Below are 20,843 nucleotides of genomic sequence, written 5' to 3'. Positions count from 1 at the left end.
TGGTCCTGAGATCTTAGAGAAATTTATTTCAGGGTCTTCATAAAGGGGTTATTTGTGATACAGCAAACAGTATCCTAATATATAATTAATACATATTGAGAACTTACTATGTGCTGGGCATTTTACTAAGACCTCTATATACATTATCGCATATAATTCTCAAAATGATACTCTGAGGTAGGTCCACTCCTCTTTTGTACGTAACTGAGATTTAGTCACATAGCCAGGCGGGGGCAGAGCCAGAATTAGAATCAAGGCCATCTGCTTCCAGAGCCAGTGCCTTTAACCACCGCCTTTATAGTAAGCACGACACTGAGTTTTAGATTGAAGCCTGTTTCTTTTAATTTCCTCAATGCAAACCGATGTCATAACTCCAAGTCATGATTCAGTAAAGGGGACAGCCAGCTAATGCCCCTGCCTGATTCAAGGATAACCTTTAGAATATGAGGGGAAGGGATGGCCATACCCTCTTGGTAGACCTGCATGAATAACATTACCTCCAAGCAGGTTTTAAATAAGAATTTGAAAGAAGAATGTTTGAAATTTTAAATCTTCCAGAACGTGGAGATCAGATATTCCACATGCCAAATAAAGGCAGAACTATATGCTTTAGTGATCAGCTAGGCATTAAATATTCACATAATTATTTTTTAAAACTCATTAGAAAACCAAACAAATAATATCATTATAAAATAATAGAAAAAAATATTGGTCTCTGCCCCCAGTTCCTGACACAGAGCTCCTAAATTCTTTGGAATTTCCTGGGTGCTAGCAGTGTCTTTTGTTCTAATGAGATGAATCTTGGTGGGCTCCTGGATGGGGGCTGGTCACCAGAAAGTCCAAGCCATGATCAGAAACTTGGAATTTTCAACCCTACTCCCCATTCTCCAGAGAGGGACTAGAAATGGAGTTGATGATCAATCATGCCTACATGATGAAGTCCCCATAAAAATCCCAAAAGTACACGGTTCAGAAAGCTGGTTTGGTGAACACATGGAGATGCTGGGAGAGTGGAATGTCAGAGGAAACACAGAATCTTCATGCCCTTTCCCACGTACCTTACCCTATGCTTCTCTTTCATCTGGATTTTCATCTGTATCCTTTACCATATCCTTTTATAATAAATGGGTAAACAGTAAGTAAACAGTTTTCTTGAGTTCTGTGAGCTGCTCTAGCAAATTAATTGAACCTGAGGAGGGAGCCAATTTATAGCCACTCAGTCAGAAGCACAGGTCTGGACCTCTGAAATGGGGTGAGTGGGAAGCAGTGTTGTGAGACTGGGCCCTTAACCTGTGGGATCTGACCTTATCTCCAGGTAGGTAGTGTCAGAATTGAGTTAAATTGTAGGACATCCAGCTAGATGGTGTGGGAGTTGGTGTGGGAAAAAACCCCACAGGTCTGGTGTCAGAAGCATTGGGAATGGGATACTAGTATGAGAATGAAGGAGAGACACACAGGAAGGAGTGGGTTTTTCCTCCTTAATCCTACACACAATAATGATAACTAATATTATTAAATTGCTAAGTATCAACCAGGCATGAATCTAAGTGATATATATTCATATGCATATATATTCTTATGAATACACATTCATATTTATGAAGACTGAACTAGTATATATTCATGTGACTGTTAGTGTCCTCATTTTACAAATGAGGGAACTGAGGTACAGAGAGTACCCACGATCATTCATCTAACAAGTGACAGGTAGGAGCTGAACCCTGGTATTTTCAGCTCCAAAATCCACATTCTTAACCTCTAAACCATGCCTCTCAACACAACAATGGAAACCTGAGACAACTGCCGAATCACTGCTAGCAAGACTCTTTTTCATTTACCAAATTGTTGTTGGGGGCACAGGCCCTGCCTTCAAGTTGTACCTAGTCTAATGAAACGCACAAAGATGTAGACAGATAATTATAACACAATGTGCTAGGAGCTGTGATAGGGGTGCATTTGCTGTAGCTTCTGGGAGTTCATAGGAGCAGTGGAGACGGGGGAGGGGAGTTGGAGGACAGGAGGTGTAGAGAGGACACCTTCTCTTCTAATAGTAGGAAGAGATTTGCATTGATCTAGTCCCACTTTCTTAAGCGGTCTCCAGTTGGTTTTGGTTCTGAATTTAAGAACAGAACCTGCTCATGTTGCATAAAGTAGCTAAACTGTCAAACATGTTTTATAAATTCTAGGCAATTTGTTTATTGTTTTGGGGCCGAAATCAAATTTACATTAAAAATTTTTTTTCTTATTATTCTGCAAGGTAAAAACATTATGAGAATTTCATATGAGTAGCTTCCTGTGATTTTTTTTAACTCTCGAAGGGGTGACTGAATGAAAGAATTACATTTAACTTTCATAAGATCAAACATAAGTAGAATCAGCTAAATCCTGTAGAATGTAACCAACCTTCCATACTTTTAACAGGTGTCTCTTTTGTTCCAACAGGGGCTGCCTCTTCCTTTTGTCCCTCAGAGTCTCTCTGGATAAAAGATTTATCAAGAGCCCATAAAACCAAATCCCACAAGGAAAGGATTGTGGTTCCATCTTTGGTATATACTTTGGAGGCTGCTCTGGCAAGACCAAGTTGTTCCGTGCATTCTGCAAGCAGCTAAAAAACACAGACTATAAGGAACTGAGAAGAAATGGTGGTAGAACTGAGAATAATCATGATGAGCGTGTTAATTTAGAACTCTGAGAAAATCCTTTAATTTGAGAAAACAGAAAGCAACAGCTACCAACTTGATCTTTGATTAGAGATGATTTTTGATATTGGATTGTCCTACATAATCTCACAAATTAGTCCAATCCATCTGTGAAAATTCTTAGCTCCAAAAATTTAACACAGCAGCTATTGTATGTTAATACATTTTATCATCAGAGTATTTATTTCCTAAGAAGTGTAAACCTAGAAATCCACTTTCAATTGTGTGCTTAAGAATGAATAAAATTATTCTAACACTTCAGATGAACTGCTTTAAAATAAATGAATACTTGACTTTCAAACCAAGAACTGACACATTATTACTTCCATTTGGCAGATGGGAAATCAGGCTGAAAGGTTAATATTTTTGCCCAAGACCACAAAAGCCAGGGTCCCAGGGTGAATTCTGGAGTTGCTAACTTTTGTCCTTTGCTTAGTCCATTGAACAACAATATCTTAATAAAAAATCTGTTCGTACTCAGAGGGGTGAGTGAATGATTATGTGTGTGTGTATTTGCAAGGAAGTCTCCAGGGTAACTCCATATCATATTTAACATTGCTTGTAAAATATGTTGTTAAAGGTATTGGCCAGAATGTACAGACACAAGACAACCATCATGCAATGGAAGGACAAGGCTGGGTTTGGGTCCTGGGGACTCTCCTCCCTTCCCATGGCTGTGGGGAGCAGCCTCTAAGACAGAAATCACATGTTCCCTCCTAGCACAACTCCTGCCTCTCCAATTTGAAAATGAAATGAAACCCCCTATCAACAAATTAGTGCTCCGATTCTCCAGATGATAAAGGAGGTGGCATCCCTTAGGATACTGAGCTGACATACAACTTGAAGCTGGAAGGGGAAGGAAGGCAAAAAAGGCTTTCTGTTTCTCATTTTTCTAAGTCTATATCCGAAGAAATACCATCAAAAATAACATCTTTAAGAAAACAGAGATCTTGATCTCAGCAGCTTAAATTGGTAAAACTGGCCAGGCATATTTGTCACTCAATCTCACTGCTTTTTTTCTTGTCAGAGAAATCACCATTATCATTACCTCTGATGATTCGAGAAGCATTTAAGTGATAGCCACTCACCATGGGGAATGTTCCAGCCACAATTAACTTCCCATTTCGATATCCATCTCCATTTTTGTACGCAATTATTTTCACTGCCTTCTGGTGAGTAACTGCCATGCCACTATGAGATACAACTTGCGTGCAGGTCTTCATCCGTAAAGATAACAGACGTTCTTCATAATAACTTAAAGTGTTTTCAGCCTCATAAGAAGATAAATCAGCCTGATTTTTTTTTAAAAGAACAACAACATAGATGAACTCAAACTTTTTTCTTTTAGTTTTATTATTTTGTTATACTTCAGCCCCTTGATTTGTGTGTGCACATGGGTGTGGCATCTACAGTTTGAAATGTTCACTTCATATGCTAAAAGTATTAGGTGCTGTAGTGGGAAGGACATTGGGTCCGAACTCCTCAGTTCTCTTCCCAGCCCTGTCACTGAGTCTCTAGGTGACTTTGGGCCTCTGGCTTGTGTTTCTGGCCTCCTCCTGCTTTCTACTTTGCCTTCCCCTGGACAGGAGATGGGGAAGAAGGATGCCAGGGCCAGAGAGAGCCTGGGGTTGAAGTAACGGACGCTAGTAGTAAAGATATTCTCTTATTCTTTGACTTTAGGATGATGCCATCCTATGGTGCCAGACATTGATGAATGAGGAAGGGAATGAGTGAAGCCTTAACCACATGGTAATGAGGGTGGTGAACGCCACACTTCACCTTTTCCTTTTCATGGCTACTCAGGAAGCTGCCCTGAGGGAGAAGTTGTGTCCAAGATGCTGTAACACTGGGGATTCTTTCCGATCAGCTCACCCCCACCTCCTTAACACAACCCTACTGTCACCAAAGCAAAGCCAAATGCCTGCAGGCTTTCCCAGAGGACTGACTCCCCTTTTCCTTCAGTGATTGTTTCAGTTGATGTTTATTGCAACCGTTACGACCCTGCTCTTCTGCAATGTGTATCAGGTTTAGGGGAGAGAGGACAGTGACCTGGGTATAAGACCGGCAAGCCCTGAAGAGCACACCAGGTGGAAGGTTCCCACCCCTAAGGAATTGCTCCTTTTTATACAGTTGTGTAAGTTCCTCTTAGCTCTTCTCACTTCTAAACTTGAAGGAAAGGATTTTTTAAATGGTGCCATTTTAAATTAAGATCACAGGAAAGCAGCAGAGATTATTTTCTCCATGAGCTATTAAAAAAAATAGTATTAGACATGAATGCATGAATTCAGGCACCCAACATGAAGAGTCATTAACAACAACAGATCAAATTAGCCCTGAAAATACTAGGAAAAAAGGAGTTTACCCTGTGGATATAGGCAAAAAGCTACTCCACTGAGTAAAGATTTGCAGTTACTTCCTCATCTAAAAGCAACACAGGGAGTAGTGCAAGGTGTCAGGAGACGATTAAAGCTGCAGAAGAGCCCAATTAACTTCAAAGAGTATATCGAACTATTAACAGATAATGTACTTTAAGTTACAGTGGGGAAAAGGAAATCAATGCAGGTGGAATGGTAAAGGTGCCTCAACGAAAGATGAATGGGATGAGTGGAGATGAACTTGAGTGCAAGGCAAGTAATGAATGTATCAAAGTTTCCAAACTGATGTCACACATGTGTTAGCAGAGCTCAGATCATTACATACTCTGGCCACATCGATGACCTTGAAAGGTCCTTGTGAGAAGGGCTTCTGGGTCTCGGAGCCTGAGGCACAGAGGAATGGCAGCCCTGGAAGCAACTGTTTCAGTCTCTTCTCTGCTCTCATGGATTGCCCACATGCCAAACAGAGCATTGTTTTTTTCTTTCCACTGGGTGAGAGATAATAGTATCCCTGAAAATGGAGGTAAAGATGCTTTTATTTGGTTGCATCTAAATTATGATAGCACTTTTGTAGAATATTTTACCATACAAATAAAGCACTTTTATGATCCCCAAATGCTAAATTTGAAATCTCAACATGAATGCATTATTTTGCTAATTATTAATTATTATATAATATAATATAATATAATTATATTATAATTATATTATAACTATTATATTATAGAGCAAAATATTTCCAAATGTTGTTGACTGAAAAAGCCTAGAGGCAATGACAATTCAACATCAATGAGTATAACTTGTATCCAGAATCAGAGTTTCTTGGAGGAATGGCCAATTCCAGATTTGGGGCAAGAAATACACAAGAGAAGCAAGGATCTCTTGCGTGCCCAGAAAAAAAGAATCCATTCAAAAGTAAAGGCATTATGTCAAAAAAGACACAGGCGCCAACATGAAGGACATTCCACTGGCCCAAAGTGGGACAATTTGGGAGTAAAATAAAATTATAACCAAAACACTTCAAATGTGTTTGAATAGGTAAAGTCCCGTGAGTTCATAATCATGTTAAAAATATAAGTAAAAAAAGCAACAAAAAAGCCAACAAACAAACAAAAACAAAACCACTACTTACTGGAGTCCATTAGAAGTAAACTGGTACCAATTTACAACTCTGAAACTGGCCATTAGAAATTGTGGCAGATTATTTGCAAAGATGGCCATAGTAAAACCATCCCATTCTTGTTTGCATGCCCTTTTGAAATGTCATTTTGCTGCTCCTCCAATCAAGAAATAAGAGTTTCTTGCTCCTTTCCTCCTTTCCTTGAATCTGGGCAAGACCATGTGACTTGCTGTGGCCAATGTAGCATTAGCAAATGTGATGCAAGCAGATGCATAAGAAGTGCTTGCACATTTCAGCTTGTTCTTTTTTGGCTGCATTTGGAAGCCAGAGACCATAATGTGAGCTCACTTGAGCTAGCCTACTTAAGAAGCCTTGAGGAGAACTAACGCCCCCACCAGACATGTGATTTGACCATTCAGACACCATAGCACCACCAAACTACTGGTGTGCCACCAGATAACTACAGCCACATTAGTGACCCTGGGCAAGACCAGCAGAACTGCCCAGTTCAGCCTAGCCCAAATTGTTGACTCAGAGCATAAAGATGGTTGTTGGCTTAAGTCACTAAATTTTCAGGTGATTTGCTCTACTACAATAGATAATTTGGATAGAACAATTTAAGCATTTATCCTACCATCCTTTACAAACCATATTTCTGGGCAGTCAAATACCTAGTTGAAGAGGTAAAGTTCTTCCTTACACTAAAAGTTCAGCAAATATATGTCAGGGAACATAATAGAACTTTTAAAAATTGACCCTTTTGAAACTTCTAATGAAATTATTGATTTAGGCAAAGATCACAAAAAAGGCAACACTAAATGAAAAATCATTGGGAATTGTTTTTTGATGTGAGATTAGGTTGTAATCACCTGAGCCCATGGAAAATCCACACTGTATCCCTGCATAAGTGATAAATATGAAATACACAGTAAAACCTATGAAGATTCTTGTCCAAAAAATGCTGAACATAAATATAATTAAACTCCAGTGCTAAATTTCTTTTATAGGCATTATGGGAGCCAGAGAAACAGGTTAAAGGATGCCATAGGAAGCAAACAGAAAAATCCAAACAAGAGGCATTCTATAGGATGGATTCTGCGACCAGTGTCACATAGGGACCTTGTTTGAATCCTGACTCAAACCAACCAACCATAAGAAGAATTTTTTAGGAAACCTGGGAAATTTTATTATGAACAGGGTAGTAGATGGCCAAAAATTACTGTTAATTTTATTAGGTGATAATGGCATAATGGTAATGTAAGAAAATGGTCAAATTTTTACAGGTGCATGCTTAAGTTTGAGGTGAAATTGTATCATGTCTAGGATTTGTAAATATTGCCAAACCTTGATAATAGTTGAATTTGGATGATAGGTATATGAGAATTCACTGAACTAGTCTCTGTACTCTTGAATATGCATGAACATTTTAAAGCACTTGTATATAGACTCTGATTTGCTTTGTTCCTCACAAGGCTAAAAGTTAAGTACAGCCAGAGTTAATATCATCATTCTCAATTTACAGATGAGAAAACAAAAACTAAGAGAGGGAAGTTTTTAATCCAAGGATATCCAAGTAGTATGTGGCAGAGCTGAAGTACAAAGCTGTGACTTCTGATTCCAAGTTCTTGTTTTTTTGCCTTTGTCATATTTCTTCAACTATTCCATTTAAATACTTAAAGCTACCTCAATTCAAAGCCAACATTTAGATGATACTTTTGAAGATGTAATTCTTAAGTTCCACTATGGATTTCTCTATATGCACATCTGATTTCCATTTTCCTAAAAATTACTGGGAGACAGAAAATTAAAACATCTCCTCTCAGATGGAATTGAATGAATACTACATACAGAATAATTTGTACAGAAAAACACGGACTTCATGATGAATCGTGTGCCAATGGTATTTCTTATTACACTAAAGAAGCCTATTGAGGGCTTCCCTGGTGGCGCAGTGGTTGAGAGTCTGTCTGCCGATGCAGGGGACACGGGTTCGTGTTCCGGTCTGGGAAGATCCCACATGCCGTGGAGCGGCTGGGCCCGTGAGCCATGGCAGCTGAGCCTGTGCGTCCGGAGCCTGTGCTCCGCAATGGGAGAGGCCACAACAGTGAGAGGCCTGCGTACCACCAAAAAAAAAAAAAAAAAAAAGAAGCCTATGAAAGTATCTAGAAAATGTATTTTCATTCATTAAGACATCAATCCCTATGACTGTGGTGCTACTATTTTGATGGTTCCCAAATTGTTTTATTTTGGCAATGGTACACGTGTACAATGCAAACTGAATTTTTGGTTAATTCATTCACCCTTAACACAACATTTAAACTGCTGCTGGTAAGGAAAATGCAATACACTGGGGTAGCTCCCTAGGTTAGGCTATGTCTACAGAATGCAAACAGAGTTTAAAAGTTCAGCAAGTCAGCTGCTGGCTCTATACACAGAATACCAAGCAATTGGTTTGACTGATTATTTTCCTCTATAAAATTTCCTTGATTTATTGAAATGACTAACTTGCTCTGTTCATTTGACCTTATAGAAATATGGTCTATAACATGGAGTTTGTTTGATCAACAATGACGCTTACTGTATATATAATAGCTAATGTGACTGTGAATAAATTATTCAGTTGCTTCATCAATCTTAATTTAATGAATTATTGATACTGTTTATATTTATTATTTATGTTATATTATTTATTATAAGATAATCTATGTAAAAATAACTAATACTGCATCAGTATCTAACATACAGTAGCTTTCTAGCATATAATGGTTATTTCGTATTAGTTTTCTTTTCTAAGCTTGCCAAGCAAATGTGGCCTAGAGAAGAAGTTCTTACCCTATGTCCAAATTGGATTTCAAGGGGAGTCTACAAACTCCCTAAAATTTTATACAAAAAGTGCTGTGTACACATGTGCATTTTGGGGGGAAAGAATATCCATAATTTTCACGAGACTCTCAACGAGGTCTGCATCTCTGAAAAGGTTAAGAATTAATTACTGATTTAGAGCCTTTGTGTAGAGAGTTGGTTTTCCCAGGTCCAAGAGAGATAAGCATTTTTTTAAATTTGTGAATCTTAGAATTGATATATTATTGTACTCTTCAGATTAACCATATTAATTTCTATCAGATAGGTTATCATTTAACTAGTAGGAAAGGAAAGTTATAATCTTTTAGAAGAAATATTGTTGAAAATTGGGAAATTTTATCCTTCCCAAATTTCAAATAAGAACTCTTTTATCATAACTATAACATCATACCTAAAATTAATAATACCCTAATATAATCAAATATTCAGTCAGTATTCAAATTTCTACAATTCTCTCACTCCCTTACAATTTATTTGAAAGAGAATCACAATAAGGCCAATACCTTATAATTAGTTTAAATACCTCTAAGTCTCTCCGAATCTTCACATTCCTTATTTCTTTTTCTGTTTTCTTTTGTTGTAATTATTCATTGTACATTTTCTCCAGTTAGATTTGGGGGGGCAAGACCCCATCATAAATGGTACAGTGTATTTCTATCAAGGAGCAACTCTTTTGTCTCTTTTTGTTATGTTAGTAGCTACTGATGATCATTGCCTAGATCCATTAATTTATGAAAGTTCACAGTATAATGATATTCTGATTTCCTCATACTTTACTCATGTATTAGCTGGGGTATTTCTACGAAGTGAAGTTTCTTCTTGTCAACTGTCTTGTTATCTTGAGGTACGGTTCATAAAGGAAGGGAAAAATTAATGCTTGATTCTTTATTTACTGGTTTTCAAAGTAGCAAATTTGTTCCTTAGCATCATCTAATTGTGACAAATTGAGCTGTTGTTGTTGCTGTTGTTTAATATCTCTATGAACATATGGATTTAAACATATCTAATGTATGTCAATCCACTGCATTCAATAGTCATATTGATGCTTAAATTGTCTCATCTTTGGAGCCTTTTCAAGTTGACTCGATTCTTTTTAAGATGACTTCAGCAGTCTTTGGCAGCATATTGTCTAACAGGTATGAGATCACAGACAAAGGAGAAAAAGTCGGGGAGAGCATAGTTGAAACCAGAGACAGGCAGAATGGTATGGTACATTTGACATCTCTTATTCAGTAGAGCCAGGGAATGACGAGTGAAGAAGCAGCAGTGGTTTAGAGACGACTGAGGGGAACAGTAAAGAGGGTCTTGGGCAGTCTTGTAATGTGCATACATTATGAGATTTCAGTTTTCTGTAGGCCAACGGTTATCAACAATAGCAAGGTGCCTTGATCCACTGACCCACAAATATCTCGGGTATCTGTAAAGTATGGTGCAAATAATTCCTTACTAATAAAAATTAAAGGACCAAACTTGAGAACTTATTTCTTTTAAAATTAGAGTATATCATACTTAGCCCTATGCTTGGTATAATGTAATATAAAGCAACTTACAATCATTGGCATTTTAATATGCTTTCTGGAGTGGAGTGACATCGAGTGTGGCCAGCACACCTGTGGGAGTGACGTATGTGTGATTATCCTGCTTCATGCCTGTTCTGGTGAGCTGATGATGAGCCAGAGATGGTGATGGTGATAGGGAGCCATCAGAACAATATAAGAAGAGGGTAATATCAATATTCCTTCATTCTTTCCTAACCAGAATCACAGAGTCTAAGTGATTTCACTCACAAGTCAGTGTTTAATTTGTGTGAACTTCAGGTTTTCTGGAAAAAAGTTTCTTGCTTTATTAGACTTATCCATTCCCCCACCCCTCTTTTTTGTTCTCAGAAGGAAGGAATCACTTACTGGTTGATCAATGTGTTTCTCTTTAATCACAGAGGATGTACAAATACCAGCATAATTTGCTGCTGTGACTTCCTTATCCAGTGTAGTGCTATGAAAGGCCATAAAAGCTTTCATATTTGTCATGTAATTCCACTTTTGATTAGAAGTCCCATTGTTATGTGGTTTGTATTTCTGAAAAAAATGTGACAAAATATGGAGTCAAATAGGAGAGGTTATGATTTGTTTATAGCAGTCCTAGTTTTCATTGCATAAAGTCAGAAAGTACAGATAATTACTCAAAACTCTACTATGTAGTGATAACTACTATTGATATTTGATGATTATACATATATATATGAATTCTTGGATTTACAAAAATGTAATCACAAAATGCACACAATTTGGTAATGGTGTTAGTTTTGCTTTTTTTTTTTTTTAAAGGATATATACTATTTGATCTTAGGTTATTTTAATTTACCAATATCCAATAGTTAAACATGTAGATTGTTTCTCAGGTTTTCCTTAGTATAAGCAAAAGGGCAATCAACAATCATAAAATAAATGTTTGTATAAATCCATAACTTCTTGAGAACAAACTCAAGTAGAATTGCTAATAAAGGAACAGGATCGCCCTCCCATCAGGAAACTTGCACAAGCCTCTTAGATAGCCTCATCCACCAGAGGGCAGACAGCAGGAGCAAGAGGAACTACAATCCTGCAGCCTGTGGAATGAAAACCACATTCACAGAAAGATGGATAAGATGAAAAGGCAGAGGGCTATGTACCAGATGAAGGAACAAGATAAAACCCCAGAAAAACAACTAAATGAAGTGGAGATAGGCAACCTTCCAGAGAAAGAACTCAGAATAATGATAGTGAAGATGATTCAGGACCTCGGAAAAACAATGGAGGCAAAGATCAAGAAAATGCAAGAAATGTTTAACAAAGACCTAGAAGAATTAAAGAACAAACAGAGATGAACAATACAATAACTGAAATGAAAACTATACTAGAAGGGATCAAAAGCAGAATAACTGAGGCAGAAGAACGGATAAGTGACCTGGAAGACAGAATGGTGGAATTCACTGCTGTGGAACAGAATAAAGAAAAAAGAATGAAAAGAAATGAAGACAGCCAAAGAGACCTCTGGGACAACATTAAACACAACAACATTCGCATTATAGGGGTCCCAGAAGGAGAACAGAGAGAGAAAGGACCCGAGAAAATATCTGAAGAGATTATAGTTGAAAACTTCCCTAACATGGGAAAGGAAATAGCCACCCAAGTCCAGGAAGCACAGAGAGTCCCATACAGGATAAACCCAAAGAGAAACATGCCGAGATACATAGTAATCAAACTGGCAAAAAATTAAAGACAAAGAAAAATTATTGAAAGCAGCAAGGGAAAAATGACAAATAACATACAAGGGAACTCCCATAAGGTTAACAGCTGATTTCTCAGCAGAAACTTTACAAGCCAGTAGGGAGTGGCATGATATACTTAAAGTGATGAAAGGGAAGAACGTACAACCAAGATTACTCTACCTGGCAATTATCTCATTCAGATTCGATGGAGAAATCAAAAGCTTTACAGACAAGCAAAAGCTAGAGAATTCAGCACCACCAAACCAGCCCTACAACAAATGCTAAAGGAACTTCTCTAAGTGGGAAACACAAGAGAAGAAAAGGACCTACAAAAATAAACCAAAAATAATTAAGAAAATGGTCATAGGAACATACATATCAATAGTTATCTTTTACGTGAATGTATTAAATGCTCCAACCAAAAGACACAGGCTTGCTGTATGGATACAAAAACAAGACCCATCTATATGCTGTCTACAAGAGACCCACTTCAGACCTAAAGTGAGGGGATGGAAAAAGATATTCCATGCAAACGGAAATCAAAAGAAAGCTGGAGTAGCAATACTCAAATCAAATAAAATAGACTTTAAAATAAAGAGTGTTACAAGAGACAAGGAATGACACTACATAATGATCAAGGTATCAATCCAAGAAGATATAACAATTTTAAAAATATATGCACCCAACATAGGAGCACCTCAATACATAAGGCAACTGCTAACAGCTATAAAAGAGGAAATCGACAGTAACACAGTAATATTGGGGGACTTTAACACCTCACTTACACCACTGGACAGATCATCCAAAATGAAGATAAATAAGGAAACAGAAGCTTTAAATGACACAATAGACCAGATAGATTTAACTGATATTTATAGGACATTCCATCCAAAAACAGCAGATTACACTTTCTTCTCAAGTGTGCACAGAACATTCTCCAGGAAAGATCACATCTTGGGTCACAAATCAAGCCACAGTAAATTTAAGAAAATTGAAATCCTATCAAGCATCTTTTCTGACCACAATGCTATGAGATTAGAAATGAATTATAAGGAAAAAAAATGTAAAAAACACAAACACATGGAGGCTAAACACTACATTACTAAATAACCAAGAGATCACTGAAGAAATCAAAGAGGAAATCAAAAAATACCTAGAGAAAAATGACAATGAAAACATGATGATCCAAAACCTATGGGATGCAGCAAAAGCAGTTCTAAGAGGGAAGTTTATAGCTATACAAGCCTACCTCAAGAAATAAGAAAAATCTCAAATAAACAATCTAACCTTACATCTAAAGGAGCTAGAGAAAGAAGAACAAACAAAACCCAAAGTTAGCACAAGGAAAGAAATCATAAAGACAGAGCAGAAATAAATGAAATAGAAACAAAGAAAACAATAGCAATGATCAATAACACTAATAGCTGGTTCTTTGAGAAGATAAACAAAATTGAGGAACCATTAGCCAGACTCATCAAGGAAAAGAGGGAGAGGACTCAAATCAATAAAATTAGAAATGAAAAAGAAGTTACAACAGACACCGCAGAAATACAAAGCATCCTAAGAGACTACTACAAGCAACTCTTTGCCAATAAATGGACAACCTGGAAGAAATGGACAAATTCTTAGAAAGATATAAGCTTCTAAGACTGAATGAGGAAGAAATAGAAAATATGAACAGACCAATCACAAGTAATGAAATTGAAACTGTGATTAAAAATCTTCCAACAAACAAAACTCCAGGACCAGACGGCTTCACAGATGAATTCTATCAAACATTTAGAGAAGAGCTAACACGTATCCTTCTCAAACTCTTCCAAAAAATTGCAGAGGAAGGAACACTCCCAAACACATTCTATGAGGCCACCATCACCCTGATACCAAAACCAGACAAAGATGTCACAAAAAAAGAAAACCACAGACCAGTATCACTGATGAATATAGATGCAAAAATCCTCAACAAAATACTAGCAAACAGAATCCAACAACACATTAAAAGGATCATACACCATGATCAAGTGGGATTTATCCCAGGGATGCAAGTATTCTTCAATATATGCGAATCAATCAATGTGATAAACCATATTAACGAATTGAAGAATAAAAACCATATGATCATCTCAATAGATGCAGAAAAAGCTTTTGACAAAATTCAACACCCATTTATGAAAAAAACTCTCCAGAAAGTGGGCATAGAGGGAAACTACATCAACATAATAAAGGCCATATATGACAAACCCACAGCAAACATCATTCTCAATGATGAAAAACTGAAAGCATTTCCTCTAAGATCAGGAACAAGATAAGCATGTCCACTCACACCACTATTATTCAACACGGTTTTGGAAGCCCTAGCCACGGCAATCAGATAAGAAAAAGAAATAAAAGGAATACAGGACTTCCCTGGTGGCACAGTGGTTAAGAACCTGCCTGCCAATGCAGAGGACCCGGGTTCGAGCCCTGGTCCGGGAAGATCCCACATGCCACGGAGCAACTAGGCCTGTGTGCCACAACTACTGAAGCCCGTGCGCCATAACTACTGAAGTCCGCATGCCTAGAGCCTGTGCTCTGCAACAAGAGAAGCCACTGCAATGAGAAGCCCGCGCACCGCAATCAAGAGTACCCCATGCTTGCCGCAACTAGAGAAAACCCGTGTGCAGCAACGAAGACCCAACACAGCGAAAAATAACTAAATAAATAAATTTATAAAAGGAATATTAATTGGAAAAGAAGAAGTAAAATTGTCACTCTTTGCAGATGACATGATACTATACATAGAGAACCCTAAAGATGCCACCAGAAAACTACTAGAGCTAATCAATGATCTTGGTAAAGTTGCAGGATACAAAATTAATGCACAGGAATCTCTTTCATTCCTATACACTAATGATGAAAAATCTGAAAGAGAGATTAAGCAAACACTCCCATTTACCACTGCAACAAAAAGAATAAAATACCTAGGAATAAACCTACCTAGGGAGACAAAAGACCTGTATGCAGAAAACTATAAGACACTGATGAAAGAAATTAAAGATGATACCAACAGATGGAGAGATATACCATGCTCTTGGATTGGAAGAATCAATATTGTGAAAATGACTATACTACCCAAAGCAATCTACAGATTCAATGCAATCCCCATCAAATTACCAATGGCATTTTTTACGGAACTAGAACAAATCATCTTAAAATTTGTATAGAGACACAAAAGACCTCGAGTAGCCAAAGCATTCTTTGGCTAAAACATAGGAAGAACATTCTTTGAGAGAAATCACAGCAAGATCTTTTTTGATCCACCTCCTAGAGTAATGGAAGTAAAAATAAAAATAAACAAATGGACCTAATAAAACTTAAAAGCTTTTGCACAGCAAAGGAAACCAAAAACAAGACGAAAAGACAACCCTCAGATTGGGAGAAAAAAACAACCCAGTCCAAAAATGGGCAGAAGACCTAAATAGACATTTCTCCAAAGAAGACACACAGATGGCCAAGAAGCACATGAAAAGCTGCTCAACATCCCTAATTATCAGAGAAATGCAAATCAAAACTACAATGAGGCATCACCTCACACCAGTGAGAATGGGCATCATGAGAAAATCTACAAACAAAAAATGCTGGAGAGGGTGTGGAGAAAAGGGAACCCTCTTGCACTGTTGGTGGGAATGTAAATTGATACAGCCACTATGGAGAACAGTATGGAGGTTCCTTAAAAAACTAACAATAGAATTACCATGTGATCCAGCAATCCCACTACTGGGCATATACCCAGAGAAAACCATAATTCAAAAAGACACATGCACCCCAATGTTCATTGCAGCACTATTTACAATAGCCAGGTCATGGAAGCAACCTAAATGCCCATCGACAGACGAATGGATAAAGCTGATGTGGTACATATATACAATGGAATATTACTCAGCCATAAAAAGGAACAAAGTTGGGTCATTTGTTGAGATGTGGATGGATCTAGCGACTGTCATACAGAGTGAAGTAATTCAGAAAGAGAAAAACAAATATCGTATATTAATGCATATATGTGGAACCTAGAAAAATGGTACAGATGAACCAGTTTGCAGGGCAGAAATAAGAGACACAGATGTAGAGAACAAATGTATGGACACCAAGGGGGGAAAGCAGTGTGGGGGTGGTGGTGGTGGTGTGATGAATTGGGCAATTTGGGTTGACATGTGTACACTGATGTGGATAAAATTGATGACTAATAAGGACCTGCTGTATAAAAAAAATAAAGTAAAATTCAAAAAAAACCGGAACAGGATCATTAAAAAAATTGTGATGTATAATATAAAGCTTTATCATATCAAATGCTTTCTAGAAAGGTTATTCTAGTTTACCATTCTACCAATATTATACGAAATTGCCTCTTTTCCTCACATTCTTGCCAAAGCATCATCAATTTAATGAATGAAAAATAGTACCTTGTTGATATTTTAATTTACATTTCACTGGTTATCAAGAAGGTTTTTTTCAAAAATGTGAGTACACTCCATTTTATATATTAGAAACAGCATCTTTATTGTAATTATAAAACTTGGTTTGAGCATAAGTTAAAAAAATGAGTAGTTTCAATTTCAAGGAATTTAAACCACTAGATTAGTTCCAACTAAACATATCATGACACCTCAAGGAACTTTATAATGAATAACACCTACTTTACCAGGGAGAGATTGATAGTGAAGAGGAAAATAAATGATCTCAGGAATTGATTTAATAAGTCAAACAACAGAGCATCCCTCAGAGGTATGGAAAACAAAGATTATATTTCAAGGAACAGGGAGGGGGTTTAGTAACATTAACTTAACATGTCTCATTTTTATTATTTTACATGAACTTTAATATATTCTCACAAACTGATTGCTTCAAGAAATAAAAACGAAACACCAAGCAAAGAAAAAATTCTTGAAAGGTAATACAAATAACTTTGGGATCAAACTCATTTCTTATAAAATGGGAACCTTAGGGGAAAACATCCATATCTATAATTTTATGTAACAGATTAAGGTACAAAATTTGCATCTGCATAAGGTTTTATCTCACTGTGGTCCATGCCAAAGAGGCACCTGACAGGGAAAAATTTGATGTTATATATACTGTGTCTCCTAGAATAAAATTTTAGTCCATATTTATCATCAGGATAGAAGGCTTAATTAAGCTTTGGTATTTGTCCAGATTGCTATATCCCAATTTTGGATTCAGGACCTGCAAAACAAGTTGCCTCATTGTTATTAAAATATGGAATAAAACAAATGTTATTTGGAGACAGTATATTCTGTTCAACACAAAGATGGCAAATACTGTGGAGGATACAGAAAGTAAATGCAGAGCAGGGACACTCCTAAACTTTTTCTCCTCCTAACAAGGAAAAATATATACCCGTCTAGGAGTGTCTTTGGTAAGTAAGGATAACAGACAAAAGTGGGAAAGAAAAAACCAACCCCATAGGTCTTTACCCAAAATTCAAATGAAGCCAGCCTTCTCTGGAGTCTCCAAAAATTGTTTGGCTGCTATAAGCATTTGCAAAAGTATGTTGAAAGTATATTTCAAATGAGTCTCAGTAGAATTAGCATTGAAGAGCTCACACCCTCCAGAAAGACTCCTCTGACCACGGTCTTTCCCACCCGTTGCAAGGTGAGAGGGGACTTGCTTATGTCTCCAAATCACTGAAGTTAAAATGCACGCATCTAACAGCCATTCACCTGACTGCACCCACCACTGAGACGCTATGAATGCTATTGGGATAATTTCTCATGCTTGCCATTGGATTTGATTTAAGTAACTAGCATAGCTCCTGACATGCAGCAAGCCCACAATCACCATCTGTTGGATTAAACTAAATTCAGAGCTACAGGAACATGTTCAATTTGAAATCTAGGCAGACTATTGTAAATATTTTAACAATGGCATTCAAGATAGGTTTCTATGACAGCCATTTTCTTTCTCCACAACAAGGAAGCGTGGAGCTTTCCTTAAATTTAACTAAATAAAGGGCTATAATTACTCTTTAGCCTCTACATATCTTACCTGAGCAATAACCGGATAGCCACAGACTTCATCTCCAGCCTTGGTCATAGACACTGCCAGCACCAGGTCTGGGTTACTCACCAGGTGAAAGGTCCTTGGGAAAACAGGATTAGGCCCATTACAAAGCAGCATGACCAACTTAGAGCTCCCTCTGTGCCCCTTATCTGTGTGTTGCCTCTTGTCTCCATACATACTCTGTGCTAATGGATGTGAAATCCTTTGGGCATTTCTCCCAACCATAAGCACAATGTTGAGGTTCCTCAGTGCAGAGTGCTGGAAGAACACTGAAGGAGAAAGGGGCACTCCTGTTCTTTCTGGCTGCCGTCTGGGGTCAGTGTTTGGGAGTGAGGGTGTCCAGGGATGCTCTGTCCCAGCCATGTGCCCAGAATGCACGTGGTCCTTTAATACCCTCACAGCCCAGGCCTGGCCTGGTGATCAACTGCTTATGGCCCTCCCAACACGGACACCACGTGCTCCAGACCTTCTGCTGTACCAGCAGCCCCATACCTTTGCATCTCCACGTGCCCAGCAATAGCTGCACACCCACGTACGTTCCAGAGGGTTACTTCCTGCTTGCCCAGCAACCACAGAACAGATCTGGCCATGCAAACCAACACATTTCCCTGCCATCCAGTGGACAGCACCCATACTTCTTCCAATGAGCTCTGAACTCCAGCCTTAGGGAAGGGACCCAATCCCAAGTTTGTCCTCAACCCCCTCAGCCCTAGAGTACCGTATAGAGGTTTTTATTAAAAAAAATCTGATAGTTACTCGTTTAGCATAGCTTAATAATTCTTTATGTTAAACATCCCTTGTTTAAATGACTGCCTGTTTTCTGTCTCCAGATTGTACCCAGACACTCTCCTCACCTGTTTTGCCGTTGTGAGAGGCAGTGTGGCAGAGTGATTAGGGGCATGGATGCTGGAGCCACAATGCCTGAGTTTAAATCTTGAGTATATCTCAAGACCTGCTTAACAACTCTCAGCCTCAGCTTCCTCATCTGTAAAATAGGATAATGGTGCATACCACACAGGACTTTCAGCCTGAGAATATGAGCTAATGCATAAAAAATGTGTGGAATACTGTCTGGCTCATGGCACTTAGTATGAGCTACTATTATCGATTGTTGTGATTTTTTTTATAGCTTTCCCTCAAATTCTTCTTTTCTAAATGAGTATTCCCTAAAAGTCCAAGATATATATTGAATATTTTTAAGTTATCTTATATTGGAACTAAAATAATATATTAATATTGGAACTAAATTATCTATATCTATATAGATAACTATCTATATAGATATAGATATATCTATATCTATAAAAATAATATATTAATATTGGAACTAAATTATCTATATAGATAACTACTTATATCTATATAGATATATCTATATCTATATATCTATATCTATATCTATAAAAATAATATATTAATATTGGAACTAAATTATCTATATCTATATAGATACCTATCTATATAGATATATCTATATATATAGATATATCTATCTATAAGATAACTAAGTTATCTTATATTGGAACTAAAATAATATATTAATATTGGAACTAAATTATCTTATATTGGAACTAAAATAATATAATAATATTGGAACTAAAGTAATAATTTTTGACTGAAAAAAAAAGAAAGCAAAGTACAGAGCTAAAACCCTCAAGTTCTTTCCCGTACATCACTTAAAAGCAAGAATAGACCAAACATTCAAGGATATTGTCTGCATAGAAAAAGCCAGTTCTTTATGTCTGTCAACATAGTTATATTACAGACCAGCAGTGGCATTCCTGCTGTGGAAAATATAACTAGTCCTGAATATAAAACTTAATGATGTGGGAGTGGAGGAAAGGGGAGAAAGCGGGAGTGGGGGAGATCTGTGATAAGAGTAATGTATTTTTCCTTTCAAGACAAAAAATTCTAGATATCTAATTTAAATCTCTGAACATAAAACAAAATATCCTCATTGTAAAGCATTTACAAAATACTAGAAAATATAGTAAAAATTAAAACAGAATTTGAAACATCGTTTATATTCCTAAGACAATCACTATTAATCTTACAATGTGTTTCTTCCTTCTAGTGTTAGTTAACGAAGTGTCAGTGTAAATCCAAAGTGGGTATTCAATTTTATCAAATACCTTTTTAGCATTTATCAAGTCTGTGCACAGCACGAGAGCTGGTATTCAATATTGTTCATCTCCGTAGCCTCAGCATGTGGCATAGTTTGCATCTTGCATTTTTACTGGCACTCAGTAGTAGTCAGATGAATGAATGATTGTATATTTCCTGCAACAATTTACTGAGGTGCCTAGATTAGCTGCCTAGCTTTCTCTGTTTTTGCTGCCTAGAATAGATGTAGCAACTTCTCCCATGCTTCAGTGCCATGCTCAGCCATGATAGTGTTGACTTTTCTTCTCCTTTTTGGACTGTCAATTGTCACTTGCCCATCGCAGGAGTGCTTACATTCTGCAGGAAGCCTGAGCTTTTAGACT

At 37.3% G+C, this 20,843-nt stretch overlaps 1 protein-coding gene across 1 annotated transcript in view; it reads right to left on the bottom strand.

Moving 5' to 3' along the window:
• LOC113625161 (uncharacterized) overlaps window positions 1–20,843 on the bottom strand; it is a 250,728-nt gene that overhangs the window by 26,487 nt on the left and 203,398 nt on the right. Inside the window, exons 20-24 of the mRNA XM_027115666.1 lie at window positions 18,343–18,436; window positions 10,961–11,131; window positions 5,400–5,585; window positions 3,788–3,991; window positions 2,413–2,605 (exon numbers count right to left, since the gene is read on the bottom strand). Coding sequence (XP_026971467.1) covers window positions 2,413–2,605; window positions 3,788–3,991; window positions 5,400–5,585; window positions 10,961–11,131; window positions 18,343–18,436 — 848 coding nt within the window. The remainder of the gene's footprint in view (window positions 1–2,412; window positions 2,606–3,787; window positions 3,992–5,399; window positions 5,586–10,960; window positions 11,132–18,342; window positions 18,437–20,843) is intronic.

This window comes from Aethalodelphis obliquidens, unplaced genomic scaffold (assembly GCF_003676395.1).
Source record: "Aethalodelphis obliquidens isolate GAN/ISIS:26980383/991018 unplaced genomic scaffold, ASM367639v1 scaffold14, whole genome shotgun sequence".
NCBI lineage: Eukaryota > Metazoa > Chordata > Mammalia > Artiodactyla > Delphinidae > Aethalodelphis > Aethalodelphis obliquidens.
The sequence above is the reverse complement of the archived record's forward strand: the minus strand, read 5'-3'. Positions and strand labels throughout refer to the sequence as shown.